At 49.2% G+C, this 19,391-nt stretch overlaps 3 protein-coding genes across 3 annotated transcripts; all 3 read right to left on the minus strand.

Moving 5' to 3' along the window:
* Positions 1–589: 589 nt before the first annotated feature.
* On the minus strand, positions 590–1,924 carry EDB82DRAFT_224700 (uncharacterized protein). Its single transcript, XM_025727007.2, has 4 exons — positions 1,535–1,924; positions 1,277–1,481; positions 779–1,221; positions 590–723 (listed from the first exon to the last, which is right to left on the minus strand). The coding sequence occupies exons 1-4, from the start codon at positions 1,809–1,811 to the stop codon at positions 596–598; spliced, it is 1,053 nt and encodes a 350-aa protein (XP_025581517.1). The 5' UTR covers positions 1,812–1,924; the 3' UTR covers positions 590–595.
* A 9,590-nt stretch (positions 1,925–11,514) lies between these two features.
* On the minus strand, positions 11,515–15,754 carry EDB82DRAFT_432834 (cortical protein marker for cell polarity-domain-containing protein; the record flags this gene model as incomplete). Its single annotated transcript, XM_025727008.2, has 3 exons — positions 11,515–11,750; positions 11,808–15,327; positions 15,734–15,754. 3 exons carry the CDS (start codon positions 15,752–15,754, stop codon positions 11,515–11,517), a joined length of 3,777 nt encoding a protein of 1,258 aa, XP_025581518.2.
* Positions 15,755–18,031: 2,277 nt separating this feature from the next.
* EDB82DRAFT_526581 (uncharacterized protein) lies at positions 18,032–18,888 on the minus strand (the record flags this gene model as incomplete). Its single annotated transcript, XM_065609156.1, has 2 exons — positions 18,032–18,442; positions 18,499–18,888. The coding sequence occupies 2 exons, from the start codon at positions 18,886–18,888 to the stop codon at positions 18,032–18,034; spliced, it is 801 nt and encodes a 266-aa protein (XP_065463875.1).
* Positions 18,889–19,391: the final 503 nt, after the last annotated feature.

The following is a 19,391-nucleotide window of genomic DNA, read 5'->3' on the forward strand; positions in this document are numbered from 1 at the left end:
TCGTGACCATAAATGTGAAACTAATAGTACAATCCTCCTGATATCCATTCGTAATGCCTCTGGCACCCTCCTCTAACTCAAAGTACACCCTCGCCGAGATAATGTCAACATTGCCCTAAAATATGGACATAAGCTATCGCTTCGAAGTATAACGTAAGGCAGCGTGTGCCTGAACATGCAGAATAATAAGACCGAAGTTGTGGTCAACTCCATAAACGCCGTGTGGAAGGGTATCGGTAGGTCGGTCCAGCACTCCGCCTATTCCCATCCCAAAAAACCAACATCATAAAAACCTGAGATGGTGGGTTTGAACATGACCCAATGCACCGTAAGCGATAGACTCGAATCGTATACACCCCAGCTCCTCGCCTTTGCTCCAATCCATGATTCCTCTTCCTTTTCTGGTCCATTTCTCTATGCCGCGCTAAGCCGTGTTGCAATAATGTTTGCAGGTGATAAAAACAGGGCGATTAAATGTAATAAGGTTGGTCGATTAGACGGTTGTCGTATCGCCGTTCGTCGAATGCCATCCTTGGGCACTCATAACTCAAAAATTGAAAATGTTGAATCGCTCAACTTGTAAGTTGTAGTCGTTTTAGTCCGAGTGGTGGTCCTCTGAGCCTGCCTCTGAGCGCGCATCCCCGCGGTGAACCTTTCGGTGACGTCGAAGATTGGAAACTACAGAGAAATGTCTACCACATCCTTCAACCTCACAGGCAAAAGCTATAGATTGTCAGTATAAGAAACGTCAGGTTGGTTCCAAGGAGGTTGCACATACGCTTCTCGCCGGTGTGGCTATACATGTGGGTTTGCAGCGAGCTAGGACGAGTGAACCTCTTGTCGCAAACCTTGCACTTGTGCTTCTTCTGAGTGCTGGAAGACACTTTGGAGCTGAACTGCCCCATCATAGACTGGGGGGCAGGGGGAATCTGAGAGCTCATCAAGCCCTGAGGTCGAGGCAGAGTCCTTGAAGATACGGACTCGATGTCGGAGCCAGCGGTGGAGTAATCGGAGACAGAGTCGCCGTAGTAGGAGCTGAAATTGCCACTAGAAGAAATGGAAGAACTGGTAGAGTGGGTAGAAGGGAATCCATAAGAATCAACAGAGGATCGATCACTTCGCGTCCCATAGATGGGTCGGGGTGTCTCCTGGCTCATAGCCAGCATGCCGTGGCTAGCATCGAGAGCATCGGCAAAGCTCCTCCGTTCATCTTGGATGCTACTGCCCGCAGAGTTAGTAACGAAGGATCAAAGCAGTTGCTTGCAATTTTACTCACTGTTGAGAAAACCGTCTCGCGTGGTCATCAGCAGGAGCCAGACCAAAAGGTGGTGGTCGCACAGGAGCTGGCGCATAACCAAGTGTGTCATAGGGAGCAGCTGATGTAGGCGCAAAGTGGTGGTTGACAGGAGAAGCAGATGTGGTGTAAGTGGGGTCTCCATAAGCAGCAGACGTTGTTTGCATGCGGTTGATGCTGAGTAGGTCTGTCCTTGTGTGAGTTTTGAGATCATATCAATGTTAGGGAGTAGCAACGTACCTGCAGAAGTGTTAGGCACTGGCATGGCGCTTCCGTAAGAAGCCATTGACGAAGTGCTGCTAGTGCTCGCGCGGCTTTGAGGTGGCTTGCCGGCCATCATGTTTGGGTTGAGGGCTGGCTGGCTACCAACAAAGAGGCTGCTTCCCGCAGGAGGATGCTGTGGTGGTGAGGATGAAGACCAAGGGTTGGAAAAAGCAGGCGGCTGTGCAGGTGCTGAATAGTCGAAATTCAACGAGGGTCCGAACCGCTGCTGGGTAGTGTCGAGTGTCATGGTCATATTGGTATGTGAATATGGTGGTGGTGATGATCTGAAGAGAAGTTGATGTGCAATATAAACATAGATCGGTTGGCGGTTATGTGGGAAAAAAGGTTTGTTGATCAGATGCGGGATCCCAACTAGAATAAAAGCCAAGTTCAGTGACACAGATCAAAGACAGAAGATCCTTTCACGACTGGAGATGATATGGGGAGTTGAGTCGGGGCCAAGGTGGGATCAGCGAAGTCTTAAGTGTCTGGGTGCGAATTGACGTGCGTCAATCTGCCTCTGGAAACGGGCTGGGCTGCGGGAGAAGAGTGGAGTTCCCCCGTCTCTCTGAAGGAAAAAAGGTGTGACGACTCTGGTCTAGGTGATCGGCAGGCCGACGTCTTTTCGCAATGGCTGAGGCGACAGGGTTGGTGCGATGAGGTAGGGTCGTAGGACCAAGCAGCCAAATAGCAAACCAGGGGTGCTGTGGGCTGCATAAGATGATGGAGACAGTCTCTCAATCCACAACTCGACTTGACAGACAGCCCACGGCATCCAGATAGTAGCGTCCGCGATGCCCAGCGCTGAAGAGATCAGCGACTTTATGGATAGATTCTTGTCAAGGAATCCGGAAAAGGCCCCTCATCACGAGGTTAAAAAAGAAAGAGATGCGCGATAGCGTTACCAAGGTCCAAGATGGATTTTGAATATACAGATTGAAGCTCAAATGGTCATGTTTTAGAAGTCCAATGACCGGACCGGCAGTGAATCCCCAAGTCTCTACGAAAAAGTAACAGTTGACAACGCCAACACGTTCTCTGAAAGGGGGTGCGATGGCAGACAGGCAGAATTATGGGGTACGCACTGGCCATGAGAGGCAAGCCAGGAGGTGTAAGAAGAGGGGTGGATGTATTCTGAGCTGAAGGTAGAGCAGACAACAGAGTTGGAGGTGGGTAAGGCTACGGACGGCAGTTTGCAAAGGGACCCCCGCTATTCAAGGGCTGCCTGGCCCGCGAACGAACGCCACTGATGTGGAGGGTCTGAGATGAAAGACAAGGTAGGAGAGGACGTCCTGGACTGGGAATTGAGGTAGACAGCAGACAGGGCGGGATTATGCAGGGTCTGGTCAAGCCAGAAGGAAGCGTGCCTGTAGATGACTTGTTGCGACGCGGGCGGCGGGTGGGAATCGAGGGGTCCTTCAAGCCACTCAACGGCAGCACATCGAGGGATACTAGGCTTGTTTAGTGCTGTGGGAATTGATTGCAACGAGCTTCTCGCTGAGTGGACTCTTGCAGTGGGTGTTGTCGAGTCGTGCGCTTGGTCATGGGGGGACAAGCAGGGATCATAGGTCAACAAGCAATGCCAAGGGTGAGAAGAGGAGTTCAGAGACGTACCAGATACCTCGACAAAAGCTAAAAGTCGCCAGGCTCATCGGGAGGCGTCGGCCACAAAGCGCCCCTGTCGCGGATGGGTGACTACCCATGAGAGCCCTGACGTAAGGTACGTCAGGAAGCATCACCAGTAAGTGTGGGTGGAACTCAGAAACGAGACAAGAAACGCTGGGAACGCAAGACGGTGAAGGAATTGAAACAGCCTTTAGAGAAGACGCTAAAGGGGGGGGGGACCAGGCCAACAGAGGCATACATGCCATCGCATTGCATTGCCCATCGATATTGACATTGCCAATGCCATGAGGGAGAGTGGAGGGTGACAAAGGAATATTGACATCAGACGTCCAGGATAGCCTGGGACAGCATGGCAGTCGACTGACGTTGTGTCCCCTCTTTGAGAGGTGATATGGGCGCTTTCGCGAGGGGAATAGTACATTCAGTCAATAACCTAACAAGGCCGTTCAAGGTCAAAACAAACCTCAGGACCCTGGGAACCTTTTGGCATCGCCGTCATCATGCTCCAGAGACGAGGTGGGACAGCGTCACTGTCATTAGAGCAAGGCACGCAGAGTCACCCTGTGCCCCCAAAATGGTGTTGCAGTGATGCCATAACTGCGCGCATTGCAAGTCGGCTTTGTTGCCCAACTACGAAGTCAAAAATGTGCCCCTACACTCCCACCTGCCAAGTCTAGTTGCGTAGAGCGGTCCTTAGAGCCCTCATGGGATACTGCAGAGTATTGCACATATATGCCCGATGCCCGCCACTACTCTTGGTGTAGTATCCGACGAGAGCGGATAATTGTCAACTCTACCTAGACGACTAGTCCAGGGTTGAAACCCTTGCCTGCCGCCGGTTTCGCAGCAAAGATCCAGTACAGTGCCCTTGCCAGCACCGTATCGGTTACTTTGGCATGTAGGTTGATGTAAGCCAGGAATTTTGATTTCTTGTGTCCTTCTGACTTGCCAATGGCAGTTTTGGGCACTTGAGATTGGTAATTTTGGTGTGTTTAGCTTCGCCCCGTGCTTGGACTGCCCCATCATGAACGGACCTTCTGCAGCCTCCACATGGGGGAACGGCTTCTGAGATAGAAGCAAAGAATGTATTATCACAAAGTCAAGCACGGTTGCTGCGACATGTATTAGAGTTGTATGGGAAGGGGTTTGTGCGTGCGTGCGTGCACGTGCGTGTGTACTGTAAAAATTCAGTGCAACCGAGTCGTCATGATGCACTGTACATTTGTTCAATGTTCAATATTCTCTTGTTTTGGCAGGCAGGAGGGGACCCTTCCGATCCTACCATTGCTAGACACTGTGTGGGGTTAGATCTTCCCACAAGATCTCTGCTTACCTTGTACCTAATGTAGGCACCGTTTAGCATCCAGATAACAGTTATTCCCCTTTACTGTCTTTCTTATTTCATGGCATTGTGAAATATCTAGTATAGGTTGTCTGCCCCCAAATGTCTTTCTTTTTACATGTACACAGTTTCTGTCCTCATTCATTCTTGCACTGCTGAGGCACCAAAGCAAAAGTGCATACGCTAGACCCGCCCGTTCGCTGTAGCGATGATGGGAGTGGCGCCCGACAGACATGGGTTCTCGAGAACACAGCCAGTTATCAACAGAGACAACCCTCCCTTTCTGACGACCCGCTCCGGAAATAATATCTCACTGCCTTTGGCCGTGAATCTGATGTGGCCAAGCATGGGAAATGCAAAAGGCCACCAGGAAGTGACTTCAGGTATGCACCACACTTGATAGGGGCTTGGGGCGCAATCGGACCAGCCGTCGCAGACCGCTACAAACAAATATTTGTGATTTCCTCTTGGCTATTGCTACTAACCAATCACTATCAATAATCCTTCACACTGGTCACTTGTCCCTGTGCCATCAGCATATATCTGAGCGACTTGTAGCAATTAGACCGGCACCCACGTTCAAGAGCAAAAAGAAACTCCAACGCTATTCAACGCCACTCAGAACCGCCGGATTTAAGGGGAAGTCTCTTAATCTCACATATGCAACTACGGATACGGTTCGCCAGATACCTACTAAGCCAGTAAGTATCCGCCAAAAGTGAATGCGGCGTCTAGTTTGAGTTCGCTATTGCGGAATCAAATCACCAACAAGCGCAATCGAGAGCGGTTTATCGGAGGAGCGTCCTCCCTCCGATACCTTGATGGCTCTTGTTTTGACCCTCATTGCAACAGCCTGTCAATGCCTCACGCGGATTCCGGCCGAGTCTCCTACAGGCCACTAAGAAACTGCCCCGGTCTGATTTTCATGAAGATTTGAGCTAGGCTTGTCAGCTATTCCCGATTCAAAAAGGGTAGGCCAAAAGGGGATGTTTGAAACATATTTTACCCAAGGTACCCTAGCAAACTTTTGATTGTGGTTATCTCCCAGATCTTACGATCATCATTACTCTCCGGCATTGAAGCTGCACGTTGTGAGTGATGCCGACGCTATTGCAGACAAGCGTAAAGACCATATGTCGATCCGGCTCTTCGACACACCAACTGGCTTTCCTAGTATGCGTTTACAGGAGGCCGCCATCGCTTGCTCTGCACTTTGTTGGAGGTATCAACCGTTCACAGACCGCAAGACCAAATTGCTTTACCAATACAAAGGTCTCTCTGCTCGGGTGCCAAATCACGCTTGTTGCTCACTACTAGTTCGTCCTGATACCCGAGATTGACGACCTGTCGATCATCATGGGGCTACCACCGATGTAGACGTTCCACGTATGATCACACTCAATTGGATCATAGTTTCACGACGTTGCAGCACATCCCGATACTTTCTAGAAGCTGAGGTTGTTTGTACAAACAAGCAACTCCTTGCTTGGGTTACAGAGATCGGAATGTCCGAACTACTACTGTTCCTACCTTCCAACAATCGTTGTTCCTCAAGATTGGAAAGGATCGGAAAAATTGAGCCATGTGGGTACGTTTTTCCAACAAAGACGTGATAAAACCACTCAGGGACAGTCTTGTCACAGGGGCATGTCTCAGACTCTACCAGCATTCCCCAACCCGCTCGAAATGTCCCGGCCGGTGAGTGCAACCTAGACGGCGCACCTGTCAATATCTTCGACTTCCTATCTAATGAATTGATTCTCACCAAGCCTCATCTCGCCTTCAAGATTAACAAGTGGATTCTCTTGAGATTACAGCGAAAAAAGAGCCGGTGGCGCTGGTCTGAGTTGTTGACCATGTTTCTAGAGCGCTTATTTCCCCAGACTCATTCAGCACGGATATAGCTTCACTAAACGTCCTGACGTAAACAGCCCGACCGTGCAGGCACTGTTCGTCTTGTGCTAGGGTTCGATGTCGAAATACGCAGGATTCGAATGTTACCCTACGGTTCAGATATAGGAGCAAATTACTTATCTCAGCCAACATGTTGGACTGAGTGCATCATTGAGAACCGAGACATTATTGACGTGCTACTGAACTCAAGGGTTATTTGAAACGGAATAGCACTAAAGCAAAGGAAAACCAGCAACCTTGAATGACTTCACCAATTTTTGGCCACCCCAGATTATGATACGTAGATCTTGCTCTGTTGGTCTTCAAAAACCCACGGCAATGGTTGAGGAACTGATGCTCAATCCACGCGACACGTGTTGAGGATACCGGTGCAGCGGTGATCTTCAGAACCAATGTTCCATGAACCGATCTGTTGGGTACACATTACAACACTGTGCAGTACTCTACCAGCACTTAAAAGTAAACTGGATCTCATGAGTTACCTGACTGAGGAGCGACATACCCATCTTCCCCGGCATTTGGGGGACCATTCAATGCGCCGCCAAGGCCGACTCCTGGTGGCAATCAACACAATCTTTTGAGGAAATAGCAGCAAGGAATTAATTCCGCGGCTCTTGCCCTGTCACCACGAGTTGAGAACAACTGGTCCCTGTGATGTCAGTGGGTTGAGGTCGAGTGCAGTCAATACATACAGCTAGCACAGAGCAGAGCCCCTCTGTGTCTGTGCAGACTCAGCAATCGTCTCGGCCGGTGCGTCCGGAGTAACTCAGTGACAAGACAGGCAATTGGACAATAGATTGCACTGACTAGACAGACATGGCGGCGGGGCGGACGGTAGCCAGTGCATGTCTGGCGTGCAATTAGCAGCTCGGGAGACAGCAAAGCCGGCGCCACGGAAAGAAAAAAGCATAGCACAGGCACGAGTCAAAACAGGAGCCTGTCGTGGAGACAATGATCGTTTTTGGCATCCCGATAGCGGGTCATGAGAAAGACAAGACAGGTCCCTGAAGAGTAGAGACCCGGTTGGGTTCTTCGCGGATCTCAAAAACCAGGGCTCAATTAAACCACTACGGTTCAGCTGACGCGGCAATTCTAAACCACGACTCAATGAGAAGAGAAATCAAGAGTGGCACCGATTTCCACAAAGCAGCTGGACGAGGGGAAGAAGTCCCTGGCGACCGTGCGCATTCTCACGCCCGCTGTGCTCTCCATCTGAGAAACAGAACGATGTTCAACTACGGAGCATGCTTGTTACCAAGACCATACGGCTCCAGTTCTATATCTTGTCGAACCTGAACCTTGACTCTGAGGCGGGTCCATGGTAGAGGGGTTCCCAAGTACTCGGTATGAAAATTTGTGACGCTGACGGTGGACTTGATCATGGTCAGAGCAGAACGACACTGAGATCACGCAGTGTATCACTTGTCTCGTCGATACTGTATCCGTATTGACAGTACATACATACCAAGAAAATGCCCCTGGTAGCCTCACGGTCTAGCGCGTCTAGTACGAACGGCTCCATTCAAAGATGCAAAGATACAGACTGCAGTGCATTTAGACTGCAACTGCAGACGCAACGTTGTTTTCTTTAGCGGCTCAGTAATTCAAACGTGACCCAAAAGGGCAAGCACTTGGCGCCACCGGAGCAGGGTCATGGAGAGACCAAGGAGAAGCAAAAATAAGGGACCTTCAGCTGGTGTAGTGAGTGACATGAAAAGCATGTATGTACAGGCAAGGCTGGCTAGCTGGGCTAAACTCTTGAGGCCATCACGTATCGCACACGACATTGGACAGGCCGGTCCGTAAGAGGGAGACTGAAGAGTAGTCCCCCCAACAAGGTTTTGCCAGGCCTAGTGCCAGTGGGAGATTCCTGTTATTACTGGGGTCTGAAGGATCTTTTGCTCTGCCAAGCTCCATTCAATTTGCCTTAGCTCGTCTTTGAGCACACGGTCGCGGTACTTGACCAACCCCTGCGCGCCTCCCGCCTTGTCTTGTCTGCCTCAGACAAGTCAGTCACTTCCCTGAGAGGCAGAAGCAGAAGTAGAAGCAGAAGCGCGCTACCGACTCAGTGCCGGGGTTCCACTGCTCCCCCATTGTTTACCCCGGTACATTTTGACAGTCTAAAATGCAGTCTAAGAGGACCAGTCATTTTTTTCCTGTTGAATCATTTGCATTGGCCTTGATAACACGGACCGCACTTGAGGTTTGAGTCGCACCCTTCACCAAGGCGCAATCCGAGCTAGTGCCACGGCCTTGTCATGTTGCGTTGCTTTACCATGCTTCTCTTGACTCTTGCAAACTTCTCAGGGGTGCTTGTTCTGCCGTCCTTTGGAGCTCACATTATGGCGTTCTTGTGACAGACGAGGCGCCAGTCCACCCGCGATGTCGCCGAGACATGCAAACGGAACGCTCCCTCTGATCCTGGCCCTTGAGCTTTTCCTGGAACGCCATCTTCTCAATCAAATCAATACGCATACAGGATATCAAGCCAGAAGCCAGCACAACGCATATGAGTGGTCAACAATGCCATCTTTGCTGGGCAACTACCGTACGATAGAATACATACGGCACTCACTCACCACCTCAAATGCTGTTAACTTGTATCCGTACCCCACACCCCTCTGTTGCCAAAGGCAATCAATGACCCTGCAACTCACGCGTCTATTTCCCTTTGACAATGTCAATGCTTATCAACACCTGCCGATATGGCATCAAATACGTATACAAACCATTGACTTATGTGATAGACTCCAGCACCAAGACTTCCTTGTGGCACCCTATACTGCCTTGTGTTCGTATATTTGTCTTCCAATATCTCACCCAAGAAATCAGCTTTTGCCGTAACTGGTGTCTATTGAGCGCTGCCGGTGATGCAATGGCGGCGCCGCTAAGGGCCTCTCCCGTGATTCTGTTGGTTTACCGGACTGCATCCGTCCTTGCAGCATTCGGTCGGCGCTTGAAAACGAAGAGGGGAGGAAGAAAGAAGAAGACTTTGCGTCATGGAGCATAATGGGTTTGGCTTATTGATGACCCTTGGAATCCTGCTTGACAGGGAACCGACCTCTCCTCGTTCACCCTTCCAGTTGACGTTGACAGTGACAGACCACCAAAGAGGGGTGATAAGGTATGTCTGCAGCGTCATCGATCTTCCATACTTTACTAGGCTAGTGACCAAACCAATACCCGCAAACAGGACAACGCAAGGCTGTTCTTTGTGGTGGTTTTCCGTTCTCTTACGCGATAATCGGAAGCATAGAACCGCATGTGATGCAATGCTTACACAGTAGTAATCAATCAGCGACGTCGCGCTGATTGCCTAAAACAATAACTATAGGATATGGTGACCAACAAAACGACGATGTATTGTGCAGTATCGACAACCCTGATCCGATCCACTCACCAGGTAGGCACAAGGTTTCCTTGGCATTCATCGCTGTCTCCAAAGCCTGTTGCTCAGCCGTGATAGTGGATAATTTTATTGCGACTCTCGTACTCTGTAGAGCATGTTGTAATAGCAGCCCAACCTTTCAACCACCAAAGCTAAGATAAGGTCTCACAGGGCAGTAGAGAGATGGACGCTTAATATGGTGTGACGTAAATAGCATTGCAATCGAGTCGCCTCCTTATCCGTTGTCTCTTGATTGTGAGACAATTTTATGACAGTGGAAACCATTCGATCATGGCCCAATGAATAGATTGTTATAGGGTAAGCTGGGTGAGTTCATTAATGTCACGTTCACGGTGATGGCAACTGATCTGTGACGTTGTTATACGACCTACGGATATCGTGTCAAGTTTCCAATGTGTTTACGAGGAGGAGCCTTGCATCCCAATATATTCCGAAACAAGCGTCCATTATTCAAAGTTTAGCTGATGCCAACTTCTGGCCATGGAAGTCCGCATCGAACTTTTCCAGTTGAAACGTGTCTGGGCAAGGGCAGCCTCGTAGCCGTTGTCAACCGTGCATCAGGCCTGCCTGACGAAAACTAACTGCCGAGTGTCCAGCGAGTCCACTCTGCCTTCTTTTCTACTCCGGAGGGTGTGTTCGCCGTCCAAGGTCCAAGGTCCAAGGCAACACAAGTTTGTTACCCCATTCTCACGATACAAGGGTCCCAATCGGAGAGGTTTCGGTCTCTCCATACCCGCAAAGTTAAGCAAGGCCCAACTTGAATATGGGCCGATAAAAACAAGAGTCGGGAATTTAGATAGATGCTATGGTAGCATCGCGCGTGTATACAGTTCCACCAAAGGAACGCGCTGCTGACAGCATAAGGGTCTACATGGTGAACTGGGCTGCTAGGAAGTAATAAGGGTCCTTACACAATGTCACATATCAAGGAATGTATGAGAAACAATCACTACTCGGATTAAACTACCAGAAGGTGAACGGATTATCGTGTCAGCTCAGTTTGTGTTAGATAGCCTTTTCTAACTACAAACCTATCGACCGAATCACCACAACCAGAGCCGCTCATATGACCACCACAACCCTCCAAATGACTCGGATTCTTGCTCCCAATCCCTTTATGGAAACGAACTATCAAAGAGGATCATTGGCACAAGGCCTCGAGTCCTCAGCAGTCTTCAGGGCGTAGACCGCTTTGAGTAATGTAATGTACAACGAGATGAGACAACGAAACCTTGTCTCCACAAACAAAGGCATATATGCACAGACGGTGAAGAAAATAAAAGAATAGACAGGTAGACATTAACCGATGTTGGGTCATGACCTCATGAAGTGAAAAAGAGAAATGGGAGTGAAATAAGTAACGAGGTATGGGGAGAGCAGGTATCGGAAGATTGGGGATGCCCTCTGCAGGATCCAGCCGAAGTAGGGGTAATAGTGTCAAGCTGAAGCCACTGAACAATACGTCCTCGGCCTATAAAGGCAGAGTCCATATGCTCAAACAGGGATATCAGTGTGTGATCCCCCTTTCCGAAAATAGCAAGGGACCTCTATGGTCCGAAAACAGTCCCGTACACCTTTCCAAAACGCCAAAGGTATCAAACCAGATATGCATGTAGCTTGCTAAAAACAACGACATCTTAAAAGACTAGGTATCCATTTCTTTCCTTAGACGCGAGGTGGTGCACCGCCTCGACCGTGGCCAAGAGACTCGAGTAGTTCATGAGGCGGGATGTGTCGCATTCCGCTGCCTCGGTCGTACATGGAAGTAGGTGCAGGGACGTAGCCCTCGCGCTTCTTGCGAATACGGTCGAGGATGATACCACAAAGGACAAGAAGAAGCATCAAGCCAAGTGCGATAGCAAGGCCGATAAGAACCACGAAGCCCAAAGCCATGTGCTTCTCTAAACATGATATTAGTATCCATCATATAGATAAACAACGCAGAGTGGAAAACTTACCTTCTTTGAAGAAACTGTCCCTCTGAGAGAAGATACTGGCGATAGTGCCTGGACCATCACCAGCCTTTATCGTCATTGCATACGGTTGATATACTGTGCCGTTGAAGAGAGCTGCCGATGCGACTCCGAAGTCAGGGATGTCGATAGAGCCTGTTAGCATCAAGACCTGGTTCTTGTCCAGCAGGTCAGCGTCTCCATGATCCTGAGTGACGGAAAACACCTGCAGACCACGAATGATGGTGTCCGATGACAAGGAGGGCTGAACGGTATGCCACTTCTCGCCATCATACTTCATGACAAAGACAGAGTCATCCCCACTAGAAGTACCAGCCACCCAGAGCTGTTCATAATCGCTGGATCCAGGAGAGATGACTGAGATAGGGCCGGGAACGTCTTCAGAACCAGGAAAGTTGGACCAAGACTCCGCATTTGCGTCCCAGCTTGAGAGGTAACGCTGGCTCGACCCATTACCACGGAGATCACCACCGACAACAAGTTGGTTCTTGCTCATCCACAACAAGCTGAAGACAGTACCCTCGAGTTGACTGCCTGGGCGGTTCCACTGACCAGAGTTCACGTTGTAGGTGCAAAGACCAGGGCAGTCCAAAGCACCAGCAGTATCGAATGAGCCGCCAACATAGATGTCACCAGAATCACCGGGACGAACGGCAATAGCTGCGACGGTACCATTGGCGCCCGAAACAGAAGCGGGCTGCGAGTTGAACGATTTTGATTCAAGATCGTAGGAGACAAGGCCACGAATATCAGTCCCATCAATGGTGCCACTGATATCGCCGCCAGCAAACAAGATTCCGTCACGAACAGCAAGAGCGACGAAACTGGAACTATTGGAAATATCGGATCCGAGTCCAGTCACGGTATCGTCCTCAAGAAGGGCGATATTCTGGATCTGTTCGCCCTTTGTCGACTCAGTAGTGAAATGACCTGCGAGGACAGTGATGTTGTAGTCGTTATCGTTGTAGAAAATACCTGTTACCACGCCAGTGGTGTTCTTGTCGAATGATGTTACATCCCGACGACTCAACGAAGAAGACTCAGATTCAGATGTGGAGGTGCGAATCGTGAGAGGAAATTGGCCGAGACCCTCATCTGAGAGCGTGGCAGCGCCACCTGCCCCGAGCTGTGCGGATGAAAGAGCACCGGCGTAAAGAGATCCCCCGTCCATAGGAATGTCAAGAACAGCGGCCGTGAGTGAGCCACCAAATGCAGGGTAATTGCCGTCAAGATTCTGTAACCAGTTGCTCTTGGAGGCCACCCAGATGGCGAAGCCGTCCACTGAAATGGCATCGTAACCATCGAAAGCGTTGCACGAAGAAAAGCTGCCAGTGAAAGCAACCACCAGTTCAGGCGTATCTGCGGTGATGTTGACCATCAATGGCACAGCGTACTTCACGGGACCGTCTACGCCGGCACCCAGGGGGCTCCATTTGTCCTCTTCGGTATCGTAGACGGCAACGTTGTCTAGGCCTGTGACGGGGCCATTGTCAGTGTTGGAAAAGTCTCCACCAACATAAAGCTGCGTGTCGTTGAGATACATGGCGAAAACTTCACCATTGAGGCCACCACCGGGTTCCTTGACATCGTCATTTTCAATAATAGCGAGGATGTTGTCGTGATCCTTTGAGGTGAAGTTACCGCCAACATAGGTGGTGTTGCTATCAGTAACAAGAACAGACACACCAGAGCTTCTATCGAAGCTGGCACCGAGCTTGTTGATTGGTGAGCTTGTAAGGCTTGACGTGTTGACGACGGCTTGTTCAGGGTCGAAGTCGAAAAGACCATTGAGGCCACCAGTAGAATTGGTAAGAGTGAATTCGACCCTCTGGGCAACAACGGTCAATGGGTCAACTTCCTGACCAGCAACCGGGCGGATGGTTACCGAAGGCTTGAAAGATCCCGAACTCTTCTCAATATATCCGAAGTAGATCTGGTCGTATTTGTCGAAGTAATTCGTTTGGAATAATTGTGAAGTAAAGTTGGTATCCTTGCCATCATCACCTGACATGATGCCTGTGACATTAACACGACCTCTCGAATCGCAGGTATCATCGGCTCGACAACCTGGTGTGTAAATATTCACGGAATAATTGCCAGATTCCATGATGTTGGGGTAGAATGTGACGGAGACCGATTCGGGATCATAATCACCATCAAGCTCAGCAACCAGGTACTCAGAACTGCTCTCCAAAGATGGGGAAACCTTCCAAGGTCCAGTGTGAGTAGCTGAAGAAGGGTTCTTGACTCCGCCGCATTTCGGTTCGTTAAAGTCAGAGATAGCATAAGCATAGATGTCGCTCTGATATAACTCGATAGCCTCCAACCCACCACCGTTGCCGTACCAATCAGAAACAGCAAGGCGGAACCTATTCATGCCAACACGATTCACAAACGTGAACTCTTGGTAATCATTGTTATCAAGAAGAGGGCACTCGCTAGTGCAGGTAACGTTATTACCGCTCTCTGGGTCGACATACGTTAGGTTCATAATTCCGTCGATAGGGTAAGCGACGAAGCGGAAGGTCTTGGTGCCACGGCCATCCTGGCGGGTATTTTTAAGCCTGAGTTTGGAGGGCTCGAAGCCGAAGGAGAAAGCGGCTTCCCAATACCCAGGCGTATTGTCTTGCAACAACCAAGGGCTTGATGAAGATCCGGGACAGACAATGTCTTGGGGGTCAGTTCCTGAAGAACCATTATCATCGGTGATGTTTGCTGTCGAGAGATTGATAACCTGACTGATGGATTCGTTTGGGGCGCTCGAGTTTCCTAGACCTGTAAAAGTTCCACCAAAGATGATGTGTCCGTTAGAGGCTTTCGTGATAGCCTTCACGGGACCGTTGAAACCAGCAAATGGCAAGTTTGTCCATCCATCTGTACCGACCCATGCGATCGCGTTCGTGGAGTTGGCGCCCTTAAAATTACCACCCACATAGACCGTGTCTCGTTCCTGGTCGCAATACACGGCGTTGACCTCGCCTTCGATTCCGTCTAGAGGTGTGATTTCAGTCGTGTTGGGGTTGAATAATGCGACTGCCTTTGACTGTGTGCCGTCCAAACTCGTGAAATTACCGCCTATTACCACACCCTGCATTTCTCCGTTACTGAGTTGGAATGAGCACATGGCTCGTATCGAGGCATCGCTAGATAATATTGAGGTGAAGGCGCCGTTGGGCAATTGAGCCAGAAGTGACTCGCTGCCATTAGAGTTGCGAGGGCTCTCATTCTGCCCCTCATATTCGTAAAGTGAAATTCCATCAAAATCTCCGACTATGCCGATCCTGCCTAAATTTGAGAAGTCCAAATTTGATGATGGTACTGAGTTGAAGGTAATGGCTTGTGTAAAAGGCGCCATAGCTGTTAAAGCCACAAGGCTGGAACCTAGAACGGGACCTAGGCCATGGCGTTGGCGCGCCGATGGGCAACGCCGTTGAAAAGATAATCGCATAACTGTGAGTTTTTGCTTGCTGTCGATGTAATCGGTCGGCGCGCAGGAAAGCCAGATCTGATGAGTGTCGTCGAAAATGATTCAGGTCGCGCTTGCATCTCAAGATCGACTATGTGACATGTCAAGGGCGAATAATCGCGTTTCCTAACGGTCGAGGCGGGAGCGAAGTGGATTGCGGCGTATTAGGGAAAACCGGCTGGATATAAAAGCGGGAAAAGATCGTGGAGTTGGATTCGAATGATTCGTGAGATTTGTCGCTATGAAAACCGCTTGTTAAAAAATCGTCGAATGTGCGCAATCGAAATTGGGAATCGTGGTTTGTAAGATGCAAGTTGAGCGGCAAGTGGTGCTGCTGTAGCACGTATGTGGGAAATTGCTAGCGATGGCGATGTCCGTTCTCTAGGCGTGCATTGGATTTTCCAGTGTCTGGCCACTAGCCCGACTTGGTTAGACCCCTTCTTACTGCAATGCGGTACCTGAGCATGGATGTGGGATGGCGACGAATAGGTAGGCAATTAAGCAGCAACCGAAATAACAGCGTCGCAACGAGAAAGATGGAAGGAACAAACAAGCAAACAAACAAAGTGCATTGATGAATTTCAATTGTACAAATGCGATAATCAAGATTCCTCTATCGCCATCAAGAAATAAGGAGAAAAGAAACGTACCGTGGTTTCAAGGTGTGCGACTGAGGGACGTAGTGCAGTAACGGAAGTCGTGTAACGGCGCCACCTTAATCAATCCAACACCCAATGAGCTTGAGAGTTGTAACCCAGAGTTTGATTATCGGCGAGCTTCGTCCTCGTATCAAGCAATCTCGTTGGCGGCAACGGTCTTTCTAATAGATCAACATGCGATTATTTGCTAGGTGATGCTTTTTCTTTCGTGTTCTGCCGCGTCCTAAGTGCGGGGTGACGAGACGCTTCCGTGGTTGATTGTCTCTAAGGCACGCGTCTGAGATATTCGATTAAAGATTGAGGGACAGATATTGTGTCTCCAGGTCGACAACCGTTGGAATGCAGTCAGGCTGTATAGGATGGCTGGGAGGTCCGGGTTGCTGCAGATGACGAAAGGGCTGTTAAAAAAATCGAGATGAGAAAAGAACGCGGTATTAATGAGTGCGAATACCGAGTATCAACCAGTTGAGGCTGAGTGGAAATTGGTATTCAAGTGCTGTCGAGTTGACGTGGGCGGTATAAATTATGTACAGCACACAGGTAGTCGTGCTGACGGGAAACAAACAATAGAGAAAAGAAGAGAAGAGACGAGATGAGACGAGACGAGTATAACGAGTGACAGTTTGCAAGACAATGCAAAGGTTGGGATCCTCCTCTCTCACGGCTCTAAGAATTATCGTGGAGGATGAGGTGAGAATTAGGAGAGACCGGGAGGGAAGAGTTGTTTCCTGCCGATACTTTGGCTTGACTGGGGGCTCCAGGGGGCAAGTGGAGCTTCCTTCTACTGTTCACTGTAAGCTTGCTACAGAAGCAATTACCAACTCATGGACCTGCATAAAATTCACAAAACCATACGACTAATAAATACACTTTATTACGCTTACAATTCTAGTATCTCTAATTCGTAAGAGCTTCCAAATTAGATATTCCGTATAATGTCTGTTATTGCTATGAATGTTTGCTGTTCCCTTAGTTACCTCTCTGGCCGTTGATCTCCTTCATACCCATGTCCAAGTCGTGCGTGGCTTGGAAGCCATTATGGCTAAGGTTTAGGCGACCCGCCCGGACAATAAAACTCGGTTGTGTAAGCTCATGTTCAGTGCTCCCACTTGCCTGATAATTTTGAAGACTGTACCGCGCTAAAAACTCAGGAGGTTGGGGGATAAAGCAGGGGGCTTTTGATTGTGGCATCACAACCTGTTGTGCGTTACTCTTCTTTGTCTCTGAATAATAGGGTAAGGTAGTTTGTATTTTGCATTAGCAACCGAATGGCAGCCAGGTTCAGCTGGAATCATGGAATGTTTATTTCTGGCGCTTACAGAGTTTGTACGTCGATAAATGAAAATTTGATTGTTTTGTAGACCTTGCATGATTACGCAGGGGCCAAAGAGGCATGGGAAATGCTTGTATACGATACGGCACTATGATACGAGACATAACTCACTGTAGCAACGAATGTAGATCCAGCTGGTTCGATCTATAACGGCTTCGAGAACATTTCTCACAATACAACCATTCTCTCATCTACCTTTCTGTAGCCGTCTTGGCTCACGTTTTACATCACCAACACAAAACCCAAGGTCTTCTGAAACCACTATGGATCGTGTTAGTAAGTCCCTTGCGTGAGACCCTGTTAGCATTTCGCGTCGTAACCACCTCTGGCACCGACATACCCATGTCCATGCTCGCCAACGTGTCAGACATTGACTCAGATCAATCCCGTCATAATTGATGCATTCATGGTCGATGTCAGGCCAGTCTTACTGTTGATGCAAGGGCAGCTAAGCTAAAAGCTCCAGCTCTCAGACGACCGAGGCTTATTGAGCAGTCTGTATATGTATTATTGATAGAACTCAAACTAAGCCTCATTCTCAGTCCCCATTAACAAACTTGCGCCTAAAATAGATCACAAAGCGGAATGCCATATAATAGGCTCACGATGCATATGTACACCTTCCTATCAGTACAGTAGCAGCCTTGGTCGTTGGAATTCTCGATCCGTTGTCGATTTATGCTGGGATATCTCTCTAATGCAACTTGATCCATCCGTTGTTTTACCATGTCATCAATTATATTCGGTATCTTCAAGTGCCGGTTTTGTCAGTTCCGGCCCACTTTGTCTTGTAAGCTCTTGGGCTTTCGAAATCTTTGGCCTTGCCAGACCACATCCCCTTTCGTTTGTGCTTGGCTTTAGCTTCAGCCTTTTCGTAGATTTCCTGTCTTCCCCCAAACTCCGCCCCCTGCTTGGCTTCGTACGTCGTCGCCATACCAGCCTTTATCATCTCCAGGCCTACGTCCCTTCGAAACAGCCACCGTCGCGTATACACTGTCGCAACAATTCGGTCGTACTGGTCCTTTCTCCAGACGTATGCTCTAACGTTGCGTTTGAGGAGATAGTTTCTTAGCCATGCCAGTGCCTCAGCTGAATAAGGTTGTGCTGGCTTCCCGAAGTGGGCGCATTCCGGAGCGTCGACGCCAGCAATGCGGATCGGGATCTTTGATTCAGCCTTGTTAGTATGGGGGCATGGGCAATCTGCGACAGTTCACATACCGTCCGGTCTTTTAGGTCCTTGCGGACTTCGGGAATTCTCCTTAGCCAGCCCCATCCCAAAGAACGACCACCTGGAGTATGGAAGAGATGGAAGTTGTCCCCATCACCAACGCTGGTAACCCGACCATAGATACTTCTGTTTCGGAAGAAGTTGGGACGCATATACGCTGACCCAGGTATGCGACGAAGGTAGTTTGCGTACAGCTGAAGAGCTGCCATGCCTGCCAGTGGAAATAGAACCACGGGCGCCCAGGCCTGTGCTGCATCGAAAGGATCTGATCTGAGGCGGGCTATTGTATCTGTCCATGAGACGGACCGCCGCTTCGCCTCTTCTTCGAGTTTCCTCTCATTTTCCTTCTTGGAGTCATTCGATGTGAACGGCCATATCATTTTTCTTTCTACGACCAAAGGTCGTTATTACTGTTGTTGCAACAAAGAAAAGTGGCACGTATGTGTTGGCACGATATTTCAACCAAGAAAAGACCCTTGAAGTTCGAACCGCCCACCGCTAATTGGGTAGCGCCTAAGGTGAGTATAGTTAGGTACCTACACCTCAACAACCGGATTATATTAGTAACGGATTCGTAGAGTTGCTTTAAAGTCGGCTCAAGTCGTTAGCTGGGAGAATCTCAAGTTTTAACCTTGAGGCTTGAGCTTTGCTGTCTCGTCAAGGTGAAATGTTTACTTAGGTAGGTAAGAAGTCTAGTGTGAGCTGCTGTGCGACTTGTAACGTTTAGTTGAGATCCACCACGTGCCATGATGGTCGATCCCCTGATGGATTTAGCTCATAATTGTTCCTATTTACTAAGTATTTGGTTATTGGTCTCATTTGTTCAACTCGGGTTATCAAATATAGTTTTATAGTATCATTCGCTCAACTATCATCTGCCCGC

The sequence above is a fragment of the Fusarium venenatum genome (assembly GCF_020744135.1).
Source record: "Fusarium venenatum strain MPI-CAGE-CH-0201 chromosome Unknown EDB82scaffold_3, whole genome shotgun sequence".
NCBI classification, from domain to species: domain Eukaryota; kingdom Fungi; phylum Ascomycota; class Sordariomycetes; order Hypocreales; family Nectriaceae; genus Fusarium; species Fusarium venenatum.

What these genes read in the sequence shown, in the direction of transcription:
- EDB82DRAFT_224700 (XM_025727007.2), bottom strand. Translation starts at nt 1,811, where the DNA reads ATGACCATGACACTCGACACTACCCAGCAGCGGTTCGGACCCTCGTTG. An exon ending in AGTGCCTAACACTTCTGCAG is followed by an intron (nt 1,482 to 1,534) that starts GTACGTTGCTAC and finishes ACACAAGGACAG; the next exon opens with ACCTACTCAGCATCAACCGC. An exon ending in TAGCCACACCGGCGAGAAGC is followed by an intron (nt 724 to 778) that starts GTATGTGCAACC and finishes GACAATCTATAG; the next exon opens with CTTTTGCCTGTGAGGTTGAA.